The following is a 25,092-nucleotide window of genomic DNA, read 5'->3' as shown; positions in this document are numbered from 1 at the left end:
GTCGAACCTCGCGGCCGGCAAATGCTCTCCTACGAATTTACCACAACACCCGTCCGGGAAGGCCTTCCTTCCAGTTCCTCAACCTAAACGAACCAGGACGCTCTCGAACTTGGTCTTTCCGGCTCCATCCCCCCACCTCACGAATGATTGACAGCCCTAATGCCTTCTGACGGGCGCATTCACGCGGGAAAGAAAAGGGGAAACCACCGTGCTCGCCATGGTCCCAAAGCTCCGGTTCGTGTTAGCGTCCGCCTCTCATGTCTCTAGCGCCTCCTGCCCACCAGTCTGCCTGCCCTCTCGCAAAGGTGGCTTGCCGCGAGGCTTGAGTCCGTTGCGCGTAGCTGGAGCGGCAATGAGTGAAGAGACTGAGAGGTTCGACGCATGCGGGGATGTGAGTGGCGGCGTGAATTAACCGACCCAGCCGCGTTGGGATAAGTCTATGTAAAAAAACGCCGCGGTTGTGTGTCGTGCTCGATTGGGAACCCATCATGTCTTGGTTTGGCAAAACAGAACCCTTATCGAAGGTTTGGATGCGAGGCCCAAGAATTAGCAAGAATTCTTTTCTTTCTTCTTCTTTCATTCTGTTTCCTGGGCAGAAAAAAGACGTTGAGAATCATTCTGCAAGGGCTTTGAGAAATAGGAGGACCTTTTTCTTGCTGGAACCGCCGATCTCGTTAACCGTTTTCAGTCAGCCTTGGGTCCTTTTCCTCAAGCCTTTTTGCTGATTGTGGCTGGAATGAGGAAAGGCCTGGATGACGGAACGCAAGCAAATGGCCTGATAAACCATCCTTCGCGCCCTGATCAACTGTCTTACATCGCTATTACCCATCGTTTCTGGGCAAGAGCTCTCTTACTCTTACTTTCTTTTATCCCTCCAAGTTTCTCCATGAACCGTTTTCCTTATTGTTCACCGTAGTCAATAACAACTTCCCCCTTGCTCGTGTGGCTTGCCCACTCTCCCCTTTTTTACATCCCTCCTACCTCACTTGCCGTGGTACCCAGGCACACCAGGAAATCCTTTGAGCTCGACTGCCGTCGAGAAATGTGGCGTATAGTTCTTCAAGAAAGCAGTCCGAGCGCCCCGCTATTACGCGTAGGATCGACAACAGACTCGTTCCTTATTCTTCCCGTGTGCCTGGGTCGTCTCTAGGGGTTTCGCAAGTGAGCTCGCGTAGGAGGCCAAGCATCAAATTGGCTGCTCTAGTCTGCATGTTATGCAAATTTTCCCACCTGTTTACGATAAACGTGGGAAGCACGGATCAATAAAGCGTCATCTAGACTTGATTCCTTCCACGCCACTTTATTTCCATCAGGGATGCTGTGGACTAGAAGAGCTCGCGGAAGCAGGTCCGTGTATCCCGGTGGGATGGTGGGATAATTAATCCCTTGCTCGCCTTGCCTTTGTCTCGGGATCTTCACCTAAAGAACACATGGATTCATCAAAAGGGGACTTGATCGAGCAATCCACAACTCAATGCGACGATCAGAAACAGCTGGGGGTCACTGGAGACTGTTCCCATGCCTTCTTTATCATTTAGTTTCTTCATTTCTTGTTCTATCATATGCTCATAATACACGGTCCCTCCTTGCCATCCCTATCAGGCCAGATCCGATTGCCGAACTTCTTTGCCCTGGGCCTGGAATGTAAGCTAAAAATGACTTGCAGCCTCTGACGCACCCAGGGACCACACTCACTCTAGCAGAAAGACTGGCAATCTCTGCAAGCATGTGGTGCACACGTTGTCTTCAAGACAGGGCGCACACATTTTGACCGTTTCACCAACAACTAACATCTACCTAACTTGAGCAAACCCACTCAGCTGGAACCAGCAAGCTCCTCCTCAAGCTTGTTCAACTCATCCATCAAAGCGTGCACAGTCTTCTTCTGGTCCTCGCTGGCCTCAACATACGGGCTCCGCGGCGCGAACAGCTTCTCCTGGCCCTTCAACCCGGCCCGCGGCGCCGTGTACACGGACGCGGCGTACTTGATGGTCGCGATACCCGCCTTGGTCGCCTGCTCCGCAAGGGCGGCCTTTTGGTGCAGCTCGACGGCCTCCTTGAGCTTGCCCTCGTTGTGCAGCTTGTAAATCTGCACCGTGACGCGGGGGAAGACGTTGGCGAAGGCCGCGATGCAGCCCGCGCTGCCGGACGTGAGGCCGCCGAGGAGGAAGTCGGACTGGCCTCCGTAGGTGGCGAACTTCTCGGCGGGCAGCTCGGCGGCGAGGCGGACGATCTTGGCGACGGCGCCGCAGGTGAGTTTGACGCCGACGATGGAGTCATGCTTCTTTGCGAGCTTGGCGATGGTGCCGCTGTCGAGGTCGATGCCGTTGCAGACGAGGGGGAAGTTGTAAAGCACGATAGGCAAGGGGGTCTTTTCGGCGACGGTGTTGAAGAAGCGGTCAATGACCTGCGGGGTGGTTTGCTTGCCAAAGTAGGCCGGGGGCAGGACGAGGGCCGAGTCGGCGCCGGCTTCTTTTGCGTCGGAGAGGAGCTCGAGGACCTGCTTTGTGGAGTGCATGCCGCAGCCGGCCATGATGGGGAAGTCTGGGCCGGTGGCCTTGCGGGCGGTGGCGATGAGGGCTTTACGCTCTTCGCGGGTGAGGAGGAACTGCTCGGCGTTTGTGCCGAGGATGACAAGGCCTGCGAGGCCCGTCTTGGAGAGGTAGGAGTAGTACTTTGCTTGGGCTTCGAGGTCAAGCTCGTCTGTCTCTGGGTTGAAGAGGGTCACGGCCGGGGCCCAGATGCCTTGTGGGGGAACCTTGCTGGGAGACATTTTGACGGTCTTTGTTTCTAACTTTAGTCTTTTGTTGTTATAGATTGGTAGAGATCTAGAAGATGAAGGATAATGAGAGCTGTGTTGAAGAGAATAAATATATCAATGAGACAAAACACCTTGAAGGCTGAGAATATGAGCTGCAGTATCGAAGGCTTTAATGTTCGAACAATGTCAAACGCGCCGGGTATCGTGACCGAGGCTAGCAGAACTATTTATCGGGATGGTATCCGTTACCCTCGACCCCAGAATGGGCAGATAACTACGGGTTCCTATCGGATATCCGCTCCCCGGATCTTGACCCGATTCCCCCGCATTCGAGGCCGAGACCGGCCGTGCATGGACAGGGGTATTTCCGGCCGACACCCCGATGCCCTTTTCCACAGAAAATGCCGTCTCACCTTATTAATGGGGCGCTCCTCAGTCCTCCCCCTCCCATCTTTCTTCGCTTGTCGCGGGTATCGATTCTTCTTGCCAAGACTTACATGCAGTCTGCTGCTAACGGAATCTTTGCAGCATTTTTCATGCAGACAAAGACGTGCATGCAAGACATAACCGGCCAGTTACCCGTTGTGGCGGATTTCTGCACGCAGCCACTGCCAGAAAAGCAAAAAAGAAAAAAAAAGACGCGAAAGAAATGATCACCATCACTTGATCACCAACATCAAAAGTGCAATGGGCCCTGGCCAGGATTCGAACCTGGGGCCTCTTCCAAGATGGCATCTTGATTTCTCAGTAACCCTAAGGAAGAATCATACCGCTAGACCACCAGGGCAGAGGACGATTAGAATCTCACGATGTCTCGCTTGTGTAGCGGGGCTTCGCTGGACTTTCTTGAATTGTAGGGTCCCGCAAGAGGGCTGAGATGTGGGGAAGAATCGTGGAAGCGGGTCAGGAAGACGGCAGTACACTAGTGGCAGTTCGCGACGATAGAGTCAGACCGACCTGGTTGAGGAGACTGATGAGTTTCTGCTGGCATTGATTGGACAAATGCCTGCTAACAAGGAGTGTTGTCGGCGAAACGGCTTTGGCTGGATGGGGGGGGGGGGGGGGGGCGGAGCTTTACCCCCGGGTGTGGGGGAAGTCTTCTTTTATACCGGTGGAAGATGGGGGGGGGGGGGGTGGGGGTGGGGGGGGGGGGTGGGGGGTGGGGGGGGGGGGGGGGGGGGGGGGGGGGATCGAGACTTGACCTCATGGTTTGAGGCAAGCTTCTCATTTAACAGCTGGAAATTGTCAGAGGGATGTTCGTCGGCAAAGTGGGCTCTTCTGGATTTGGAGTGCTTGGTCTGTTCCGCATGAAATGAGGTGAGTTGAAAGTGTAGACACTGATGATATGGCTTGCAATGCAGGGAATGGAGTGACGGCTTATTGCTAAAAAGTCAATTCACAGGAATAGACTGCACAGTCAATCAAACGAGTCGAGTTGCGATTGATACTTAAAGAAAATTGAATCAATTAGTCTAAAAGTCATCGCAGAAATGAATCAAATCCTCCAAACTCCAAAATATGCATTCCCAATCAACTCCATCACTCATGTTCCGATCAAGCCTCAACAGCTCCCCACGCACCACCACCAGGCGACTGAATGATAACAGTCTCCCCAGCTCTCAACTTCGTCGTCGCCTTGGCCCCCAAGTTAACAGTCCGATCCTTGCCAGTCATATCATCCTTGACAATAACCAAATTCAACCCCGCCTCGCCATCGCCACCGCCCTCCATACCATACGGCCGCCTGCTCCGACGCTCGCTCAAGATAGAGCACTGCACCGGCACCCGGAACTCAATCTCGCGAATCGTCCCGTCGCCGCCCCTGTTCTTACCTTTACCGCCCGACCCGCTGCGCAGCTGGAAGCGCCTCAAGATGCACGGGTACCGCTTCTCAAAGACCTCGGGATCTGTGATGCGCGTGTTGGTCATGTGCGTGTGCACGCCGCTCTGGCCCACCCACGTCGGGCCCGCGCCGGCGCCGCCGGCAATGGTCTCGTAGTACCCGAAGCCGTCCTTGTGCTCGCCCGTCACGGGGTCCTTGCCGCCTGTGCCAAAGGTAAGGTTATTGCAGCAGCCCTGGCTGGCGGCGGAAGCGCGGAACGCTTTGAGAACGACATCGGTGATGCGTTGGGACGTGAGGACGTTGCCGCCGACGACGGCGAGACCGGCGCCCGGGTTGAGGATACTGTCCTTGGGGATCACGATGTCGATCGGGGCCAGGCAGCCCTGGTTGAGCGGGATCTGGGAGGAGATCAGGCCGCGCAGGCAGTAGATGATTGCTGAGTGCGTGATGGCGATGGGCGCGTTGGTGTTGCCGAGGACGTGCGGGCCGGTGCCGGTGAAGTCGAATGTCGCGGAGCCATCCTCGGGCGAGATGGTGATTTTGAGGCAAATGGGCGTGCCGTCGTCCATGTAGTCGACCGCGACGAGGGGCTCGGAGCCGAACTTGACGAGGGTGGACTGCATCAGCTCGCGCACGGCGTGCTCGGCTGTGTGCTGAATGGCGTACATGTACCGGTGCACTGTGGCAAGGCCGTTTTCTGTGATGAGGGCCTTGATGAGTGAGATGCCCTTTGCGTTGGCGGCGATTTGCGCGTTGAGATCGGAGAGGTTATCCTGCAGTCTACGGGTGCCGGAGCAGCCGTCGTACTGAGCGGGCTCCTCAAGAAGCAGACGGCGGACCTCGGCCTCGTCGAAGCGACCCTCGCTGACGAGCTTCGTCGACTCGATGGCCGCACCCTCCTGCCAGAGGGCGTAGGAGGTCGGCGGCATAGATCCGGGGAGAATACCGCCGATGTCGGCGTGGTGGCCTCGCGAGGCGACATAGAAGGCTAGTTCCGGGCCGTCAAAGACGGGGGTGATGACTGTGATGTCGGGCAAGTGCGTACCACCGCAGGACGGGTGGTTAGAGACGAGAACATCGCCGTCCTTGAGCTTGCCAGCCCATAGCTCGTGCTGGTAGCGGACAGCAAACTGCATGGATCCTAGGTGGACAGGCACGTGGGGGGCGTTTGCGACGAGGCCGCCATCAGGGCTGAAGATGGCGCAGGAGAAGTCGAGGCGTTCCTTGATGTTGGTGGAGACGGCCGTCTTCTGAAGGGTGCGGCCCATTTGCTCGGCAATGGACATGAAGCGGTGGCCAAAGACGGTGAGCTGGACGGGGCTGAACTCTTCCTGCTCGCCGTTCGTCTTGGCAACCTTCTCAACAGGTGCGCGATCGATGACGACGTAGCTCTCGAGGACTGTTGCCGTGGTGGACGGCGTGACAAGAATGGTCTGGGTGTTGTCAATGATCAAGGCCGGGCCAGAGATACGGGCACCGACGGGTATGGTCTGGAGCTGGTAGACAGCAGTATCGAGGTGGCCGTGACCCTCAAAGTAGACGCTGTTGGTGCCGCTGGGCTGGGGAGTTGAGACCGCGGAACCCTCGACGGACTTCATCTGGGCAAACGGGCTCTTCTCAACCTTGGACCGAGCCGCGCCAGTAGCGCGAACACGAATGTCGTCGACCATGATGGACTTCTCGGGGAAGTGGAATCCGAAGCCCCGGCGATGAGCATCTTCGAATTCCGTCTTGAAATCCCAGTCTGCGCCCTTCAGGATCATCAGCGAGCTGCTGGATCCAGCATATCTCATGTTGAGGTAGGTGTCGTGAGTGATGAGATCTTTGGTGAAGCCCTGCTTCATTAACTCCAGAGTGGCCTGGGAAGACAACTCCTCGAGCTGCTCCTGGATGCTGCCCTTGGTTTCGTCAGAATAGGTGATGGCAGAAGGCTTCTGAATTTCGTGGACAACGTCTGCAAGCGACATGCCGTATGCTGAGAGGATGGATGAGTACTTGTGGATAATGACGCGAGAGATTCCCAGCACCGTGGCGACGGAGCACGCGTGTTGACCGCCAGCACCACCGAAGCAAGCCAAGTGATGTGCGCCAGCCTCGTAGCCGCGAGCTTCCGTTAATGCGCGAATTGGGCTCGCCATGCCCTCGTCGGCAACCTTGAGGAAGCCGAGAGCGACTTCCTCGGGGGAAAGCAGAGAAAGACCAGAGGCCTCTCTGTCCTTGTTGATCTCGCTCGTCAGCTCTAGGAACTTGGCGGCTGTGACTTCTCGGTTCAACGGCTCGTTTTCCTTGGGGCCGAAGACCTTGGGGAAGTACTCCGGCAACAGCCTGCCCAGGAACAAATTCGCGTCCGTCACAGTCAACGGGCCGCCCTTGCGATAGCATGCTGGGCCAGGGTGTGCAGAAGCGGACTCAGGGCCAACATTGAAGAGGCCGTTCTTCCAGGTCAGGATAGAGCCACCTCCAGCAGCGACGGTGTGAATATCGAGCTGAGGGGACTGGATGGCGATACCGGCGGTAGTGGTCTCGAAGACGTGGTCATAGACACCGGCGTAGCGGGACACATCTGTCGAGGTACCGCCCATGTCGAAGCCAATAACAGGCTGGCGCTCCTCGTCATCCCAAGAAGTTTGGGCGTAACCAACAACACCGCCGGCGGGTCCGGAAAGAATCGCCTTGAGACCGCTAAACTTGCGGTAGTCGACGAGGCCACCGTCCGACTGCATAAACTCGATGCGCGTCGCGGCCGCACCAAATCCGCCCTTGAAGTTAGCTGAGATAGAGTCAATGTACTGCCGAATGACGGGCGTGAGGTAAGCGTCAGCCACAGCAGACATGCCACGGGGCACGACGTTGATCATGGGCTGAACTTCGGAAGACAGTGTGACGGAGAAGCCCATCTCAGAGGCGACCCTGCCAACCAGGAGCTCGTGGTCTGGGTAGGCGTAAGAGTGGACAAAGACAACGGCGATGGACCGATAGCCCTGTTCTCTGACCTTTTCGAGCTGCGTCTTGATTTCTTCCAGATCTGGCCTCTTGAGGACGCGGACGGTCTCGCCGGTGACGGCCGTGACGAGCTCAGGATCATCGGACGTCGGACTCGTCTTGATAGAGGCGGGATCCTCGGTGTAGTCCTCCATTGTGATGCGCTCATCGACTTCGACGACCTCATCAAAGAGGACCTCTGGCCGTGCAACTGAGAGGTCGAAAATGTTTGGCCGTGACTGGTTGCCAATCGCCAACAGGTCACGGAAGCCCTTTGTTGTGATGAGGGCCACGCGCTCGCCTTTTCGCTCAAGAAGGGCATTCGTGGCTACTGTCGTGCCCATGCGAATGGACTCGACGTGGAAGAGGTCGAGCAGTTGTCCTCTAGGTAATGTCTCACCGGTCACCATCTCCAGAATCCGCCGGATGCCTTCTGTTGGGGCATCTTGGTAGTTGGCGGGGTCGACAGAGAGGAGCTTGAGGATGATGTCTCCCCTGCCGGGTATGGCGGCGTGAACATCGGTGAACGTACCACCTCTGTCGATGGAGATGCGAATGCGATGTGACTTGACCGTCATGGTGATGTGTGAATGTGGTGCTTGCTGCTTGCTGCTTGTGAGAAGGCTCGTCAAGAAGACGAGTCGGTAAAAGAAGTTTATTTGGAGTATAGCAGTGATTCAAGCAAGACAGCACTGGGTAATATTTGACGTGAGACAATATGTCGGTGATAGAAATGTGACGATGATGGCATGGGTAAATGTTTATATTGAGAATATCTTCGCCCTGCCTCTGTCGTGATCATGTAACAATTTGCCGCTACTCAGATCGGGAAATGGGGCTCGGCAGGAGGCCGCGATCGGGTATCCGCTTACCTGGAAGTCACATATTTGCTAATACGCTTTCCGATGAGGCCATCCGGTCAAACTCAGAGAGTAAGGTTTACCTGGCCGGCGGCTGATACCAGGCCGAATCGCAGGCTTCTCAGATGCCATAGCCATATCGGCCTTTGGCCGGACGTCGCCATCGCAGTTGACCACCGCTGAAGAGTGAAATAAGACTCCTAACTGGTCGATGAGTCGGAGTGGGTCCCCGATCAGCCTTTCAGCAAATCGAAGTGCGGCCTTTGCCCGATACTTGATAAGGCATGATGATGGAAATCGGAGTCAAATTGCGAGTTGGTGTTGAAAGTGGGAAAACGCAATTGTGGAGTTTGTAGCCGGCAGACGCCCGCGTGTAGCCGTCGGAGTGGGTCCCCGACGATAGCAGCGTATTCCCCTGGCCTCATTGGTCAAACTAGGAAGCCATCGGATTATCTAGGGGCCGACGTCATCCGATCTCTGAGCTGGTACGTACCGAGGTCCGAAAGGGGAAAGGCTCCATCATCGGCAAAAGGACCGCCGTCACTCGTAACGCGAACTTGTCAACAGCTTTCTCACCCCTCCAGCAATAACCACGGCTGTGGGGAAATCTCCATAAACACCGATCCTCCAGCCCGAACCAAGACCACGATGCATGTTGGTCCTCCAGCTCCAGGTGGTTTTGCGCCGATAAATCCCCTCCGCAAGCAGGGTGCACGGCCAGGAAACTTCCACACCTTGCGTTCCCCGCGTTGAGCCTTGACAAACATCTCCATCCAAAGAATTTCCATTTGTCACAAGCTCCGTCTTGAGAACCTGGGGAAGTGGACGATATCAACGGATAACTGCATCTCCCGTGCCATGGCAAGGGGCTCGACCATCCCCACCTCTTCCAAGTGACTCCGTGAGAGATATGTCACATCGGCATTACCAAAATACATGTCAGAATATGGCTCCCATTGCACCATCTCCGCCTCAAGCAGGGCCTTCATCATCCCTATGTGAAGTCGGAAACTCGAGGCCTGTGGCGTAAGTTCCGTGAAATTCTCAATCCTCATCGTATGGGCTTCCTAGAAGTGTTGCTGAGCTTTCAGAATAGATGTGCCAATTGCCGACAAAGACGATCCTACTGCTCGAAAGAGAAGCCTACCTGTTCACGATGTCGTGACAGCGGCCTGAACTGTACGTATGAGACGAGTGTCAAGATCACCGTCACAGAGGCGTCAGTTCAATAATTAGTCTCCAACTCGTGAGATATGCAACTAATGCTATGATAGCTATCTACGAGAACTCGAAGCTAAGGCTAAAGCGTATGATGGTGAGTGACTATCATTAATCATTTCAGTCACATACTGATCGAGTTCTAGACTCGCTTCTTCGGCAGTCTCAGCTACCAGCTCCGATCCCTGGAAAAGCGCCTGCCCACCGCATCTCAGCCGAAGAGCACGAGGAAGGATTTGAAGATGAACATCCCTTGCTCGAGCCGTTCAATCAGATGAGCGTTCACAAGCCCTCGACAAGCTTCAAGGGCCCTGGTAATTCGGACAATTTTCTACGTAGTGTGAGAAACCTTTCAGGTTTCTACGGCGACGACGGGAGCCTGGACGCCAACACAAACTTTTACGAGCCAAGTGCCCTACCTTCAAGACGTGAAAAAGCGAGGACGCAAGTTCGACTCCCGCCTATAGACATTGCCCGACGACTATTTGCCGCACAGTACACCTATATTGGGACGATATTCGCCTTCACGGATCCTAAAGCCAGCTTCGATCACTTGCTCATCGAGGCGTATCGAGGTCCTCCTGATCCCTCTGACAGAGAAGCATGTTTGTCATACGCAAAGGTCCTCATCATTTTGGCTTTCGGTCAACTCTACTCTGTCAACCAATGGGTCGATTTCAGGGGTCCGCCAGGGTTCGACTACTTCACGCATGCCTTGAACCTATTACCCGATACCCATGAAGAAGGATCGTTGTTGTGCGTGGAAACACTGGCCCTCATCGGGTGTTTCATGCAGAACATGAACCGTCGTGATGCTGCGTTCTTGTATACCGGTATGGCTCTTCGCATGGCCATCTCGCTTGGGCTGCATCATGAAGTCGGATTTAGTGCGGCACCACATGCTTTACAGGGTCAGGATAACAACCCGACCGCCTTGGATAATGCGACACGCGAACATCGTCGTCGAGTTTGGTGGTCTGTGTATAGTCTAGATCGCATCCTATCGGTCAAATCGGGAAATCCCATCACCATCCAAGACGAGGATATCGGCGTCGACCTGCCTTCGAGACTCCAGACGGAAGCAGAATATTGCCCAGCAGTGGTGCTTCGGCATTATACCGAGCTCTCAAAAATCCTCGGTGAAATCCACAACGCCATCTATCGTAAGACCAGCAAGACAGCGCCTAAATCTGGAAAACGCTTAATGGCATCGGTTCAGAGCATCGTTCTCAGCCTGTCTAAGTGGAACAGCAACTTACCAGATGAGCTTCGATTTGACCCTGCTCGGCTTAGCATTAGCCGCGAGAGCGTCAGCACCTTTGCGCATTACTATCAGTGCATCAACATGACTGCGCGGCCCTTGCTCTTCCACGTTGTACAGAAGCGACTCCAAAAGATCCGCGCCAGCAGCGATGCAGGAGAGAAAGAGCGAGGCTGGAAAGAGGGCTTGTCCCAAACGACTGTCAGGGTTATCGACATGTGCATCGGTGCGGCGCAGGACACTATCAACATCATGACCGTAGCTGCACAGAGAGATCTTGTTGGTAAGTGCGGTTACACAACCTTTGCCCGATACCCGCTTCCTTTCATTGGCTGACCGCAAACGACCAACCCAGCAACATATGGATACATGGACGGAGAACATGTCTTCTCAGCATCCATCGTTCTCGTCATGGTTTGCGTCGCCTTCCCGACAGACCCGTCCAGCATCATGGCGATGAACGCCGGTCTCGATCTCCTCCGAGGCATGGGCGAGCGAGGCAACAGCTACATGGGCGCCCGCTACGAGCTCCTCGCCAACCTTCGCTCGGCCGTCATGTCCGGGACAAACGCCCACGCCGAACCTCTGCCTCCGTTCCCGACAAGCTTCTCGCCGACGGAATCGCTAGTGCTGGCAGGAGCAGGAGGAGGGCTTCTTCCAAGTACACAGCCGACTAGTAGCAGTAGTGTACTGCCAATGACTATGGGCGACACTCAAGGAGGAGGCCACATGGCGATGCAAGGCGTGACGGGTCAGCAGCGGGTGACGTTCCCCGTCGTCGACAACAGCTCCCTAGGTGAACCCTTTTTCGATGAGAGCGTGAGCACGGTGATGGACTTTGGGCTCTGGGAAGAAGGCTTTGCCGACCCGGCGATGGACGCGAGCTTTGACTTTTCGCAATGGACTCACGCAGCTGGCATGACTCAGGCTGATGATAGGATGGACGTGTGAAGGAAACAGATGGTATCTACATGTATATCTTAAGGTACTATTATGATTTGATGATAATGCGAAGCTTTCCATCCTTTCACTTGGGCTACGATAATCTGTCCATGACCCGAGTCTTTGTTTGTGGATACCGGCTTATCTTGCTCTAACCACGGAATCTGCCCATTTGGCGGCTTGTCTGAAGGGGATCTGCAGGGCTGCCAGGGGGGAGGGGCTGATATGTATCAAGGGATCAAACTCAAATGGGTTAAATCCCGAAAGCTTCGGACAAGGCGCCCGGAGGCATCATCCTGACATCACGCCCGGTGGCTGGGCAAGCTAACTTTAGACAGCGTAGACTCGACGCCAATGGCCTGGTTAGAGTCAAGAAAACCCATCAACCGACACTGGACAACCCAAGCCATTATGGACAATCGTTATTCGTTACCGAACCGTTCCCCAAGTCCCAAACTCTGTTCAAATGCGTTCCATTCCAAAGGTTCCCTATAGGCCATTCGAATCCATCCTGGAGACTAGTTCGATAGGGGCGCCACTCCGACGCCGGGGGCCGGGTGGATACGAGCAGCTATCAGCGCTATCAGAATTGTCGGTGGGGAAAGATGTGGGAAGTCCCAAGTTCCCCCGCAAGTATCAGGGGTCGGCGAGGACCTCCGATCTTCTCGGTTGGCCGTGGACAAGTTCGCGGTAGATGCTTTAGGTTATCCGAACGGAGTAGTAAGGGACCAAATGCTAGCCAAGGTCTCTTAGGAGTAACTCTCCGCGCGTGTCTCTCTAACCCCCGCGATGCTACCCTTGATACCGCGTCAATCCATATGTCCGTGCCTGCAAATGGATGGCTCGGCAAGAGATAGCGCGCCCGAGTAATTGTCGCTGACCATTCCCTTGGTGTTTGTGTTATCCGTCTGTCCATATCGTTCCATTATCGTCAATGGCACATCACGCACAGGTTGGCACAATCATAAAGGCGGTCTGCCCCATCGACTGTTTCTAGATTAAGAGATCAACTACTCACCACCTTTGTCAATCCCGAGACTTCGGTAGCGAATCTCCATTGCCATTGAACCCCGACTGCTGCAGAATTCAAACTACCGGTCTGCTTGGGATTCTATCTAGGCTACAAGTTCACATCCAGAAGCCAGTTCAGCCATGGCGACCATCTCCACTCCAGACGACGTCTCCGGCGCCGGCGCGGAGAAGGGTCTCGGCAGCGACATTGATCGCTCTGAATCCAACAATGGCACAATGGCAATCGAGTCCCTTGATCCCGCGGCCGAGAAGAAGCTTCTCTTGAAGGTTAGTAAATTGTCTAGTCTTAAAATCCGTGCTATACCTTTATAGCAAGCTGACGCAATGACACTCCAATACAGCTCGACGCCTACTTCGTCCCAATCATCATGGTCGTCTACCTAACCTGCTTCCTCGACCGCACAAACATCGGCAACGTCCGCGTCGCCGGCATGCCCGAGGACATTGGCGCCACAACCCAAGAATTCTCGACCGCAATCTCCATCTTCTACGCAACCTACGTCGTCTTCGAGCCCCCATGGACAATCATGATGAAGCGCATCACCCCGCGCGTCCTCCTCACGGGCCTCTGCATCATCTGGTCCCTCTCCACCGTCTTCTCGGGCTTCATCCACAGCATCGGCGGCCTCTACGCCGTCCGCCTCGTCCTCGGCATGTGCGAAGCCGGCCTGTTCCCCGCGCTGAATCTGTATCTTACTATGGTGTATAAGCGCGACGAGCAGGCTAAGAGGGTGTCGTATCTGTTTGTGTGCTCTGCTATTGCGGGTGCGTTTGGTGGGTTGTTGGCGTATGCTCTGTTGAAGATGGATGGTGTGGCTGGGTATGCTGGCTGGCGATGGGTTTTCATTATCGAGGGTGTTGTGAGCATCCTGATTGCTCCGATTCTGTGGTTCGGTCTGCCAAATGACCCTTCGAATGCCTACTTCCTCTCCGACGAGGAGAAGCGCATGATGAAGATTCGTGCTGCGCAGCGTGCGCAGTACATGGGAAGTGATGAATTCAGCTGGGAGGAGATCAAGATTGAGCTCCGCGATCCCAAGCTCTACCTCAGGTACGTTCAAACCCTACCACAGTGACATCTACCCCTATCTTTCTCGATGGAAGACTAACATGAGTGTAATAGCGGTGCCATCCAATTCTGCCAAGACATCCTCCTCTACGGCTTCAGCACTTTCCTCCCCTCCATCATCGTCTCCATGGGCCGCACGAGCATCGAAGCCCAATATCTCAGCATCCCCGTCTTCCTCTTCGGCGCCATCGCCTTTCTGGCGACAGCCTACGTCTCGGACCGCATCCTCGTCCGCGGCCCGCTAATCTTCCTGGCAAACATCCCGGGCATCATTGGCTACATCCTCATCATCTGCCCGACGAGCAGCGGCGTCAAGTTCTTCGGTACCTTCCTCTGCGCCATTGCTGTCTATAACGGCCCTGGATTGAACCTGACATGGCTCAACGTCAATGTCGCGCCGCAGTACCGCCGTGCTACGGCGATTGGTATGCAGCAGGCTATTGGCAACTGTGCTGGTATTGTTGCGGGCCAGATTTATCGCAAGGCGCCGTATTTGCTTGGCAATGCGTTCTCTGTCGGTGCGCTGGGTGTTGCGCAGCTTTTGGTTGTTGGAAAGTGGTTCTATATCCGCCACTGCAATGAGATGAAGAGGAAGATTGAGAGTGGCGAGATTGAGGATAAGAGGAAGGTTAAGACTGGTGATTGGGAATTGGATTTCAAGTATCACATGTAGGAGTAGATGCCGCTGTATTAGAAGTTTCTCGTCGGCTCTTCGAGCGCCGAGTACTGGCATTGAATTTTGGACAGACATAGAAGAGAGATTTGAGAATATGACTGTAATTCTATGAGCCAACTTGCCACGAAGAACTCGCTGTGATGAAGCTGTCTCCCGGACACATTCTTAACGCCGTGATTGCTTCCATCACCTGCAGATGCCTACTACCTACATACAGTAATTATCTAATATCATCCATCTCCAGTATACACTCTTTTGGAAGCCACTTTCTAGCGTGATTACTCGTCGAAGGATGTGTAATCAACACTTTGACAATCACGCCGTAGTTTCGTTGATTCAGCGCAGTGACAAGATTACTCAAGAACAACACAACATCCCCCAGTCCTTGAACATGGCGGTTCACTTCGAGCCATAAGGCTCCGTCTAAGACCACAAAGACAACCTTATCTGTTGCAGCCAAAACCAAATGACGTAAGAGCATGCAGAGCACGTCAAGTCGCTGTGCTCTGACACCGTCTATGAAGCTCAAGTTGATAGCCGAGAGATCGACGTCCCGCGGTGTGAAAGACTCTGCGATGAGAGAATTCCAACACCTCAGGACGCCGCTGGCGCCAGAGTAAGGGTCATTTGGGAGATTGTGCTGGCCGCAGAGATACACCAGCGGAATGCTGCGCTCGGATTGTCTGGCTACCAGCTGGGCGAGAGCACATGAGAGCATTGTTAGCGGAGATGCTGCTTCTTGCTCTGAGCTAAGCTTCATCCTTCCTTCGATGAAAAGTATCTGAGACTCGTTCGACTGGAGCCAAGAGGCAAACTTCTTGTCGCGGAGAGCCAGCATGGCGTGGCTGATCATCTCTGGGGGGCAAACTTTCTGTGCATCAATCATAGACGTGACCATGTCTCTCTGAGTGACTTTTGGATCGAATCCAATGCTAGAGCGAAGCTCATCAAGTGTTACAAACGCTTTTGCGACGAGCTTTTCTGCTTTCGGGTTGTCTGTTGTTTTTAGGTCGTCAAAAGCAATACTCATTGTCTACCTCGAACGGGCAGGGTACTAAGGCAAAGTATAAGGTAGTAGAGGAACAGACTGACCTCGAACCCAGTCGGCGTACTTCAACTGGCTGTTCAGTTGCTCCTTTAGAGCCTTGAGTGATTTGTTGATGTGCTTATGTTGACTCATCAAGACGACATTGCGGAACTTGGCCACGTTGCCCTCGATATTTTCCTTAATAGTGTCTTCCTCCACATTCTTGCCAAACGTTGTCGGTCTCGTGAGTACCTTGAATGCTCTCTCTTTGAAAGTCAGATCATTACGCAGAAAATTTGAGATGTAACTCGAAGCTTTGAAAGCGGTCCTTACCCAGGGCTGACTTATCAATCCATTGCAGCATACTCTCTACACCGTCAAGGATTCCCAGATACAAGTCTTCGGCTGCTTTCCAGACTCTAGGGTCATCGTCATAGATTTCCACATATTCTTCCGTCTCTTCTACGATGTCTGGCAGACTGTCCAGACAGTTTAATATCTTGTTTCGAACTTCGTCTAGGCGCTTGGCTGCCTGTTGTCGCAAAGGAAGTTATGAGCCACAAGACCAACGATATAGGAAACTTGTATCTTACACAGAAAACAAAGGTCAGAGCTCCGCAAAGTATTCCAGTAAAGTCACCGTTTGGCAGAAATGCTACAAGCATTTCCAGATTTGATGCATTTCGCTGGAAAGATCGCCCGGCCGCGCGAAAAGGATTGTGTCTCATTTTCGTTTTGGCATTGTCTTCCTCGACTGCCTCGGACGCCATGAGTCTCACATCTTCCCATTGAAAATCTTTTTCCACGTCAAATCTCGCGAGGTCTTTACGATTGGTTTTCTGCGCGAAAGCACTTATCAATGTCTTGAATGATTTTGTACGTTCGTGAACTCTGAGAGCAAGCTTTCGCGTCAGTATCAATCCTGACAAACACACCAGCTTTGGAATACATTACGAACCCGAGGAATAGGGCCACTCACCTAAGAGATGCCTGTCTTTGACGCCTCTTTTCCGAAAATTTGTCCCGAGCTGAGACTTGCCAGCTCGGGTCCCGCTCACCGGCGTGAGTTTTCATGAAGGTGCCGACATAATCAGCCATGATTGTGTTCCGAAGGGATCCAACCTTTCCTAAAGGTTTCGAGGAAAGACGTAGTGGGAATCCTTTCTGCCTCTTCTTCGACTGCCGTTTCACCTGATGGTAAGGCTGCGGAAAAGGGGGGTAAGCGTAAGCGCTGGCATCAATACCAAGATGGGGGATGGCGGCGTGTCTTGGCGTCAGCATCCGGGAGTCGGCATGCGGACCTGCTGTGAGGGGTTGGAAAGAGTTGTATCGCTGCCAGGCTACAGCTTGCCTGCATAAGATTGATTCTAAAGGGGAACAAGGCGCTTATCGTTAAACATCTCATCATCAGGCTGACCAATAGTTGGCATAGCTGGCACCCCCCCTTGAAGTAGCCCGAACACTCTGTACGTGCCTGCCTCCGGCATTGAGGCTCCAGTTGATTGGCCTTTGATGCCTGTCATCCCAAACAGTAGACTTGATGAAAACTGCTCACTCCCAGGTTCTTTGCTACTTGGGGTTCTTTACCTTGCTCATTGCGACCCAGCCACACGCGAAACGTTATCGCTACTACTGCTTTACCCCAACCTCAATAGAGTTGCTAACCAGCCGACTTGATCTTTCTTCTGGGAGCGATAGCTCATTACACCTCATGCTTCACGATTAATCAGGTCGAATGAGGCATACTCCCAAGTTCCCGACAGCTAGAGAACATGTCTTCGACGTTGGATGTGTCGATTCACCCCCCAGGGGCTGATTTTCCGCGGGCTACAACTTCTCATTCCACCGAGGCGTCGAGTCTGATCTCACAGAAAGATTCCAATACAGAGACTGAAAGCAAGGAAACGATATCCTCTATACCTCTTGTAAGCACCGCCATGTAACGGACGTAACGATGCAGAATTTTCCATCCGATGACTAATGCTCAACAGCAAAAGTCAAGTCATCATGACGCCTCACAAGAAACTCTCAGCCAGCAAGACGCCGAGGAATTGCCGTCTGGTACAGAGCCAGAAGTCGATCCTATTCCCGATGATGTCTCAAGACCCGATATACCCGACAACGTCAGCGAGACCTCAGATGGAAGTCTTATGCCCCGAGACTTCCGACTGTTCCGCGGCGAAGGGAATTTTAAATTGGAGACAGTTGCGCGAGAGCTTCAAAGCATGTCTTTGCATCATCTTGATGCGTCAAGGACATACCATCCTAATAGCGCGGCAACGTACTTCGCCAACCATCTGAAGATGATGAACTGGATCTCTGAGGTGATCAAAGACAGTAATCGACCTCCTCTGGTACCTCCGAGTGAGGTGAAATATGAAGAGAGGAAGCGGTACCTTTCCGGGAAAATCGAGTGCAAATGGAGGGAGTGGGTGGACTTACCTCAAGAGTACGCGATTGAGATTTTGATAGAGGAAGAGCCTCTAGACAGGGAATATTTTCGGAGCGGTCCCGATAGTCGGTCACATGCTAAACCCGTCATTCTACAACCCCGGGACAACGATATTAAAGTGATCCCCTCGAGGATATCAATCAATTCTTTGGCGGTAAAGAGAGTCCTTAGTGCCCTGTCGAATGGAGCCCTGGTTCCGAACCATCCGGCCGACAATTACACGATTTACCGCCCTTTCAAGGTTCTCCAATGGCTTGAGCCCAAGATCCGCGAAAGATTGTCGGAGATCCAGGAACTCTGTCTTAGCTCCAAAGACAGAGACATAGAGATTAAAGATCCAAAAGTGTCGACTGAAGCCGAAGTCAGTGAAGAAATCGAAACGAAGGATGCAAAGCCAGCAATGACAAGGGAAACGAGAGACAACATTATATTCACTTCGGCGTACGATTGGAAATCTTTAACCCAAGATGAACTGCAAGAAGCATCTGATGACCTAGGCACTCTTGTGTCTTGCATTGATGAGTACATTCTTCCCTTGGGGAAAGCAGTTGAGGGTTCAGGCGATGTCCGGGTCCACTACCAAGAACTATGGCATGTATTCAAACCGGGGAGTATCGTCTACGTCAAAGATCCAGCAGTTCCCCAGAAGCTGTGGCGTGTGGTTCAAGGCAAAGGAGGTCAAACACCACAATACCGGCAACCTGCGACTCAAGCCACTAATTTACAGCTTGGAGGTGCTTTGAACGACTCGAGGCCTCTCCCTTTTGTGATAGAATGCTATCACATAGACTTCGATGGCGTCCAGTTCATCCGCGTCTTCAAGAACTTTAAGTTCGAGATGCTCAGGGATCTGACCAGTATTCGTTCCCTTCCGATCATTCCCTTGAGAATCGCGGAGCGAGATGGCTTTGTTGACATATCAGGCTGCAAGGAAAAAGGACAAGATTTCATATCCTACACAAGATGGTCCTACAGTTATTACCGAGGTCAAAGTCTGATACACGAACCTGAGGGAACTATTCTACGCCGTCCTGAGAAGGGGGCGATCACTTCTGCTGTGATGATTTCGGAGGCTATTGAAAGCCCAGTGGTTGTGGATTTCCATCGTTGCCTACAAGAAGTTCCAAGTTGGAAGCCCGGAAGATCTTCCAGAGGCAGTTGGGGCTTGGCCGAGGTTACTGAAGAAAAGAAAGCATCGCCACCGTATTCTGCCCCCCCTCCAATCATTCCCCCAGGAGTAGACGATGATCGAGTATGGGATGCTCGAATGGCGGAGGAAGTTCTCGAATACACCGATCAATCTCAGCCCGTAGAGGTTTACGGCCGAGAGTCTCCTGAAGGAGATGAGATCCTCCTGCTTCCCAACAGAGTTTTTGCTTTTGTTCTACGTACACGTCAGTGGGGTAAGTAAATGGACATTCTTTCAGCAAGAAGTGATTTGATTTCGCTGACATATGGAATCTAGCTTGTATTCCTCTCGGGTCTGGCTCACTTGATACTCAGGGACATAGCCTCACTAGAATGGGAGAAGACAAGAAGGCATGGGACTACCTTCAGATAGACGACAGTCACAGAACCATAATCAAGTCTTTGATGGCAACTCATTTTCGCAAGAAGAAGTCTGAGCGGCGTCAATTCGATATCATCCAAGACAAAGGTATTATCATGAATGGTGGACGTTTTTCTGAAAGACCTTAAAGACTGACAACATTCAGGGAAGGGCCTCATCGTACTATTGCACGGAGTTCCTGGGGTGGGCAAAACTTCAACTGCTGGTCAGTATTATTCTCAACTCTATGTTGGCAATTTGGATGTATACTAACAGTATGGATCGCAGAAACCGTCGCAGCCTACTACAACAAGCCATTGTTGCCTATCACTTGCGGTGCGTACCATACTGCGAAGTATGGATTTATGAGAACAAGGCTCTGACTCATAAACAGGTGACTTGGGGATGACTCCAACCGAGGTGGAATCCAATCTTCAGAATGCATTCCAGATGGCCCAAGCCTGGGATTGCGTTTTGCTCTTAGACGAAGCTGACGTCTTCCTGGCCGAAAGAAGCCAGGACAACATTGAGCGAAACGCATTAGTATCTGGTACGTTTGAAGCGGTATCTAGCTCCCATATTTGTGCTGATTCTTGAATACAGTCTTCCTTCGCGTGATGGAATACTACGAAGGAATTCTCTTTCTCACGACCAACAAGGTTGGCTCCTTTGACGAAGCCTTCAAGTCCCGCATGTCCATGGCCTTGTACTATCCACCCCTCACCCACGAGCAAACCAAGAAGATATGGGAAGTGCAAATGGATCGTACGGAGAAACTCTCAATCGCAGCTGCGCCGATGGACCCGTCGCAACACGTAACATTCAAGCGCGATGAGATCGTAGCTCTTTCTACGACTCTTTGGAACTTGCAAACTCTCAGGGATGACCACAAGCCAGTTTGGAACGGAAGACAAATCAGAAACGCCTTCCAAACGGCCGTGGCGCTGGCCGAATTCCATCAGCAGGAGAACAATATCCCGGGGCCCATCGTTGTGAAGGGTGAGCATTTTGAGAAGGTGGCCAAGGTGTCCCATGAGTTCAACGCGTATCTCTACTCGGTGAGGCACGAGCGCCTGGAGAACGAACTTGCCCATAAGAAAGAGCATCGCTACGACGACTTCAACCGGAATCAACTTGGCTTCGGTGGACAAGGGCTTGGAGTGCCTCAGCAGGGAGGGTTTCAGCAGGGTTTTGGGATGCCCGGAGGCTTCCAGAATCTGCATCAGTTAGGTATGATGGGAATGGGCATGCCGAACATGGGAATGGCTGGGTCTGGATTCAATAATCTGCAAAATCAGGGTAATGCCATGGCCTCACAGTCCCCGCAGGCCGGCTTCGGTAACATGAATAACGTTGGCATGGGGATGGGCAACATCAACATGGGCATGGGTAACGCTGGTCTCGGCAACGTTGGTCTGGGGAGTGCTGGGAGCGGCGGCTCGAACACAGCCATGGGTGCACAACAAAGTAATACCAACAACGTAGGTATTCCTGGCCAAACTTTGGGGGGACAAATGACTCCCCAACAACAGCAGCAGCTCCAAGAACTTCTTCGGCTCCAGCAACAACAGCAGCAGTAGAGGCAGCAGTACAGCAGCAGTAGCGTTCCCAGTAGTCATAATCTCTTATGTCATTAGTTTCCTTAATTCTCATGGCTACTTGTACTCGTGATAAATACATCGATGTGACAGATGCCTTGGTAACTTAGAGCCACTCCAAGATGATGCTGTCATACAAGAAACCTCTCCACTGAGTGTAACGAGTAACACTGAAGCCCACAGTATTCTGCCCAGCCTTGAGGACGTCGGTATCAATCTTGTACTGGAAGAACCGCCACTCGCCGCTCACCTTGCCAGACCGGTATAGAGCAGGATCGCTAGTCAACGTGTCCTTGCTCAGGGAGCCGTAAACCTGCCCGTTGACGTCAATTTCCAAAGCCGCGCTCTGCGAGTACCCAGCCAGCGACACGCTGAGCAGCGCAGTCTTGTTGGCAGCGAGGTCCGCCGATGGAATATCAAACTCGATCGTCCACTTTCCGATGGCGGACTGCGCAAAGTACCAATCCTCGTTCTGGGACTTGCCGACGGTGAAGGTCAGGTTTGCGGGGCTCTGCGCAGCCACGCCGTGCTGGTAGGGCACGCCGCCGTTCTTGAAACCGTTGGCCTTCTTGTCGAACTCGCCGATCTGGAAGATTTGCTTGCTCTTGGGAACGGTCCACGAGAGCTTGCCGAGGTTCAGTGTCTTGTCCTTCGTAATGGTCAGGGGCGCAGTGAAGTTTGTGTAGACGTCAGCCAGCTTGCCACCGTTGGAGGTGGCGTAGACGGCGTACCCGCCGCTGCGAACATTGTCAAAGGAGAAACGACCCTTGTCGTTGGTGTACGTTGTGTAATAGTAGTTCTTGCCCTGAATCGAGGGGCGTATGGTAGTGTCGGTGTCACCGAGGAAAACAGCAGCGCCAGAGGCGGGACGGCCGTCGGAGAGGACCAGAGTTCCCTGGACTCCGCCACGGGAGTGGTAGGCTGTGTCCTTGAACCATGTGTAAGGGACGTGTTTGACTTCCTCCTTGTGCTTTTGCGCGGCGTCCGCTACGTCTCCATTGTTCTTTGCGTGCAAATGTTAGCGATACTGAGACACCGACTTTTGCGTGATCAAGGTGTTCTTACGAGATACCACAACCAAGGTCCCCAGACCTTGCCTGCTGGCTGAGGCACTGTCTTGCCAACACGGAAGTGAGAAGTATCCTGAACGACATTGAGCTGGACTGCATCTCCAGTCTTTGACTCTCGGTGGACCTAGTCATCAGGTCAGAAATTTGCCCACGAGATTGCAGGAGTCACCTAATAACTCACCGTCAAAGTTTGGCTCAGGTGGTCGCTGTTGTAGTACTCCGTCGTAGGATGGATGTACCACGACCCGGCTTTGGGGCCGTAGACGCCGTAGAAGTCACGATCCCTGACAGCATTGGACCAGTCGTACTTTGTGATGAAGGACCCATCGGCCAGTTGCCAGGTCTCATCCTGTACATTGGTCGCGGTGGCGTAGAGCGAAAAGTCGGGCAGGGGCTCATCTTTGAGATGCGTGCGACCGTTGAGGAAGACGTCGGGGGCCAACCTCCACAAAGTCCGGAGAATGCTAATGTCGGGGAGGGCCCGGTTGACAAAGTACTGGTACGCGCCGGTCAAGTCGTCAAAGATCACCCAGTGGAAGTCACCGGCAGCGGCGGAGAAGCTGACATCGATGTAGTCCGTACCGCGGGATGCGATTGTGGCGTTTGTGAACTGGAGATTGTTCTCCCCATCTTTTTTTGCAATATGTCAGTCAGCACAGCTTCATCAAGTAAAGTTGCGATGAGATGGTCGTCTTACCGTAGCCGACGTAGTGGCCGGCAGCCGAACCCACAAGATCGGCGCCCGGGACACCCTCCCAGAAAAGCTTGGTTGCGTAGAGCGAACCCTGTGTCAGGTTCCAGTGATCATTTCCAATGACCCAGGTCGAGTCATTAATCTGCTCGAGAAAGGGACCCTTCCCGGCACTGGCCAATTTGCCGGCCAAAGCCAACACGGACAGCCGAGAGAAGTGCATGATCTTGAAGCCTTGAAAGTTGTCTTTGGGGTAAGTTCTCAAGCTGGAGGCAGGTTGCAACGAGCGACTTGACTAAAGGTCGTCGGTTCGAGGTTCCGAATGGCTACATGGCTTTACATCTTATACTCGGCAAGTCAAACTCTGATATCAGACGGTCAATTGAAGCTTTCTCTCTTCGGCAGGAGCCGACAGCGTTATGCGGGAGTTGTATTGTCAATGGGGTCCTCAGTGGAGAGAATTGCCGATTGACGCATCGAAACCTGACAATTCGTGATAAGGCGTTGGCACTGTAGACTCACGTAGCAAAGCATAGCTAGAACACAGTGTTTCCAGTCCCTTGGGAAACTTGACGTTGTCGAAACAAGGCCGAATCTCCGCGATGCCCATGTCAAGATGTCAGTCTAAACCAATGACACCATCCGAGCTCTATCAGTGGTTGGTGGCGCTTATGAAAACCGTTGCGATGAACGCCATTGATGCACATCTTGCACCATCGGTTCCCACTCTTTCGGCATTTCTTCCGAAGAAACATTCTACGCCAGCCACCTAATTGAATGACGATCGATTCCTCCACCAATTGACAACATGTTCAAGAAACAGACGCGATACTAGGTTTTCGAATTTTGTGACCTATTCTTAATTCGTATTTTTTACAAGAAGTTCGTTCGACTTGAACTTTGCTGATCTCAACAACGAACATTGCGCGGCCGTGACGCACGCACTATTATTCTTGCTGACCCTGGCTACTGCGCAGTAAACCTTAAACTCCGAGGGCCGACTCTTGGAGTCTTGAATCGGGAATCTGAAGTTACGTTTGCACTTTGGCCCCTCGGCATTTGATCGGAGTGATTTGTCCAAACATTGAAAAAAGATCAAACTCTGTTCAACAGTCAATTAATAGAGAAGGAGTGCTAAGTTTCAATTTTTCTTTCCCTTCTTCTTCCCCTGTGCGGTCCTTCTGTGAATAGTCCGTCTTTAGAGAGCACTAAACAGCAGTACACATTTGCCGTCTCTGTCGTTTTTTTACCTTCAACAAAAAGACACGAATACAAGATGTCTCTACTACGATTTGATGCATGGTCCAGTTTCAGGAATAAGTGCATCATTCCAGTCAAGCGATACCGGTGATGAACACTTGCAGTTTCCATAGCCATTGGCCTGGCCAAGGCCGTACTCTCCTTATTGGCTGTACACTAAATTTAACAACCAATTTTCGCCTATGCCTGAGCAAGCTCAATTCTACAAATGAGAGTTACGAATTTAGTCTAGGACAATTAGAATCTTGTTGCATCAATTAGGTAACTTCATTGACAACTCAATATGTATCCTGAGTATTCCATTCCGATGCGCGCACTTCCTCGCACCCCTTCTTGAAGCCATGAGGTATCCTGATCATTGCATGTACTCGACGTTCTGCCTGAGCATGAGCAACAAACTAATTCTTCTATCGACGGTGTAGATTGAGCTAGAATCGGCAATTGTCTCTTACTTATTGGCAGCCTGAGTCCGAGAGTGTCATTACTACTCACGCGCGCCTGCTGAATCAGTTCACTACATGTACGTATACACAAAATCGGAACATGGCTCTTCAAACGGAAATCTCCATTTTGAGAATTCATCGAGTCTGCTGTGGCAATTGTTCAAATTCGTGTTCAACCTCCCTATGACTCAAGCCAACTCAACACGAGTTGACGCTGGATGAATTGCATCTGTTGAGATGACTCGTGGGCCTCGCTGACGTTTGAGTTAATTATCTAGTTGTCTACTTCAAGGGTCGGAGGTCCTTTTATCCCATCCATATTGCATATCAATATGGGGAAATCAATTCTTTCAGCAAT

General features: G+C 52.6%; 7 protein-coding genes across 7 annotated transcripts; 3 read left to right on the top strand and 4 right to left on the bottom strand.

The window, feature by feature from the left end:
- Positions 1–1,816: 1,816 nt before the first annotated feature.
- On the bottom strand, positions 1,817–2,773 carry CTAM01_09440 (dihydrodipicolinate synthetase; the record flags this gene model as incomplete). The annotated part of the gene is made up of 1 exon (XM_060525459.1): positions 1,817–2,773. The coding sequence occupies one exon, from the start codon at positions 2,771–2,773 to the stop codon at positions 1,817–1,819; it is 957 nt and encodes a 318-aa protein (XP_060379915.1).
- A 1,542-nt stretch (positions 2,774–4,315) lies between these two features.
- CTAM01_09439 (hydantoinase B/oxoprolinase) lies at positions 4,316–8,164 on the bottom strand (the record flags this gene model as incomplete). Its single annotated transcript, XM_060525458.1, has 1 exon — positions 4,316–8,164. The coding sequence occupies one exon, from the start codon at positions 8,162–8,164 to the stop codon at positions 4,316–4,318; it is 3,849 nt and encodes a 1,282-aa protein (XP_060379914.1).
- A 1,228-nt stretch (positions 8,165–9,392) lies between these two features.
- CTAM01_09438 (fungal specific transcription factor) lies at positions 9,393–11,876 on the top strand (the record flags this gene model as incomplete). Its single annotated transcript, XM_060525457.1, has 5 exons — positions 9,393–9,472; positions 9,615–9,665; positions 9,721–9,761; positions 9,811–11,208; positions 11,281–11,876. The coding sequence occupies 5 exons, from the start codon at positions 9,393–9,395 to the stop codon at positions 11,874–11,876; spliced, it is 2,166 nt and encodes a 721-aa protein (XP_060379913.1).
- A 1,143-nt stretch (positions 11,877–13,019) lies between these two features.
- On the top strand, positions 13,020–14,641 carry CTAM01_09437 (major facilitator superfamily transporter; the record flags this gene model as incomplete). Its single annotated transcript, XM_060525456.1, has 3 exons — positions 13,020–13,166; positions 13,241–13,950; positions 14,023–14,641. 3 exons carry the CDS (start codon positions 13,020–13,022, stop codon positions 14,639–14,641), a joined length of 1,476 nt encoding a protein of 491 aa, XP_060379912.1.
- Positions 14,642–14,864: 223 nt separating this feature from the next.
- CTAM01_09436 (uncharacterized protein) lies at positions 14,865–17,051 on the bottom strand (the record flags this gene model as incomplete). The annotated part of the gene is made up of 5 exons (XM_060525455.1): positions 14,865–15,640; positions 15,737–15,937; positions 16,005–16,203; positions 16,265–16,562; positions 16,651–17,051. Coding segments are annotated over 5 exons (1,875 nt in total), but the record flags the coding sequence as incomplete, so codon positions are not given.
- A 392-nt stretch (positions 17,052–17,443) lies between these two features.
- On the top strand, positions 17,444–21,252 carry CTAM01_09435 (uncharacterized protein; the record flags this gene model as incomplete). The annotated part of the gene is made up of 7 exons (XM_060525454.1): positions 17,444–17,596; positions 17,663–19,526; positions 19,589–19,780; positions 19,839–19,898; positions 19,961–20,008; positions 20,067–20,222; positions 20,276–21,252. The coding sequence occupies 7 exons, from the start codon at positions 17,444–17,446 to the stop codon at positions 21,250–21,252; spliced, it is 3,450 nt and encodes a 1,149-aa protein (XP_060379910.1).
- Positions 21,253–21,376: 124 nt separating this feature from the next.
- CTAM01_09434 (rhamnogalacturonate lyase) lies at positions 21,377–23,641 on the bottom strand (the record flags this gene model as incomplete). Its single annotated transcript, XM_060525453.1, has 5 exons — positions 21,377–22,273; positions 22,336–22,464; positions 22,522–22,970; positions 23,038–23,321; positions 23,505–23,641. 5 exons carry the CDS (start codon positions 23,639–23,641, stop codon positions 21,377–21,379), a joined length of 1,896 nt encoding a protein of 631 aa, XP_060379909.1.
- Positions 23,642–25,092: the final 1,451 nt, after the last annotated feature.

This window comes from Colletotrichum tamarilloi, assembly GCF_030869305.1.
Source record: "Colletotrichum tamarilloi strain Tom-12 chromosome Unknown Scaffold_37.1, whole genome shotgun sequence".
Classification (NCBI taxonomy): Eukaryota; Fungi; Ascomycota; class Sordariomycetes; order Glomerellales; family Glomerellaceae; genus Colletotrichum; species Colletotrichum tamarilloi.
This window is presented reverse-complemented; position numbering and strand designations above follow the sequence as displayed.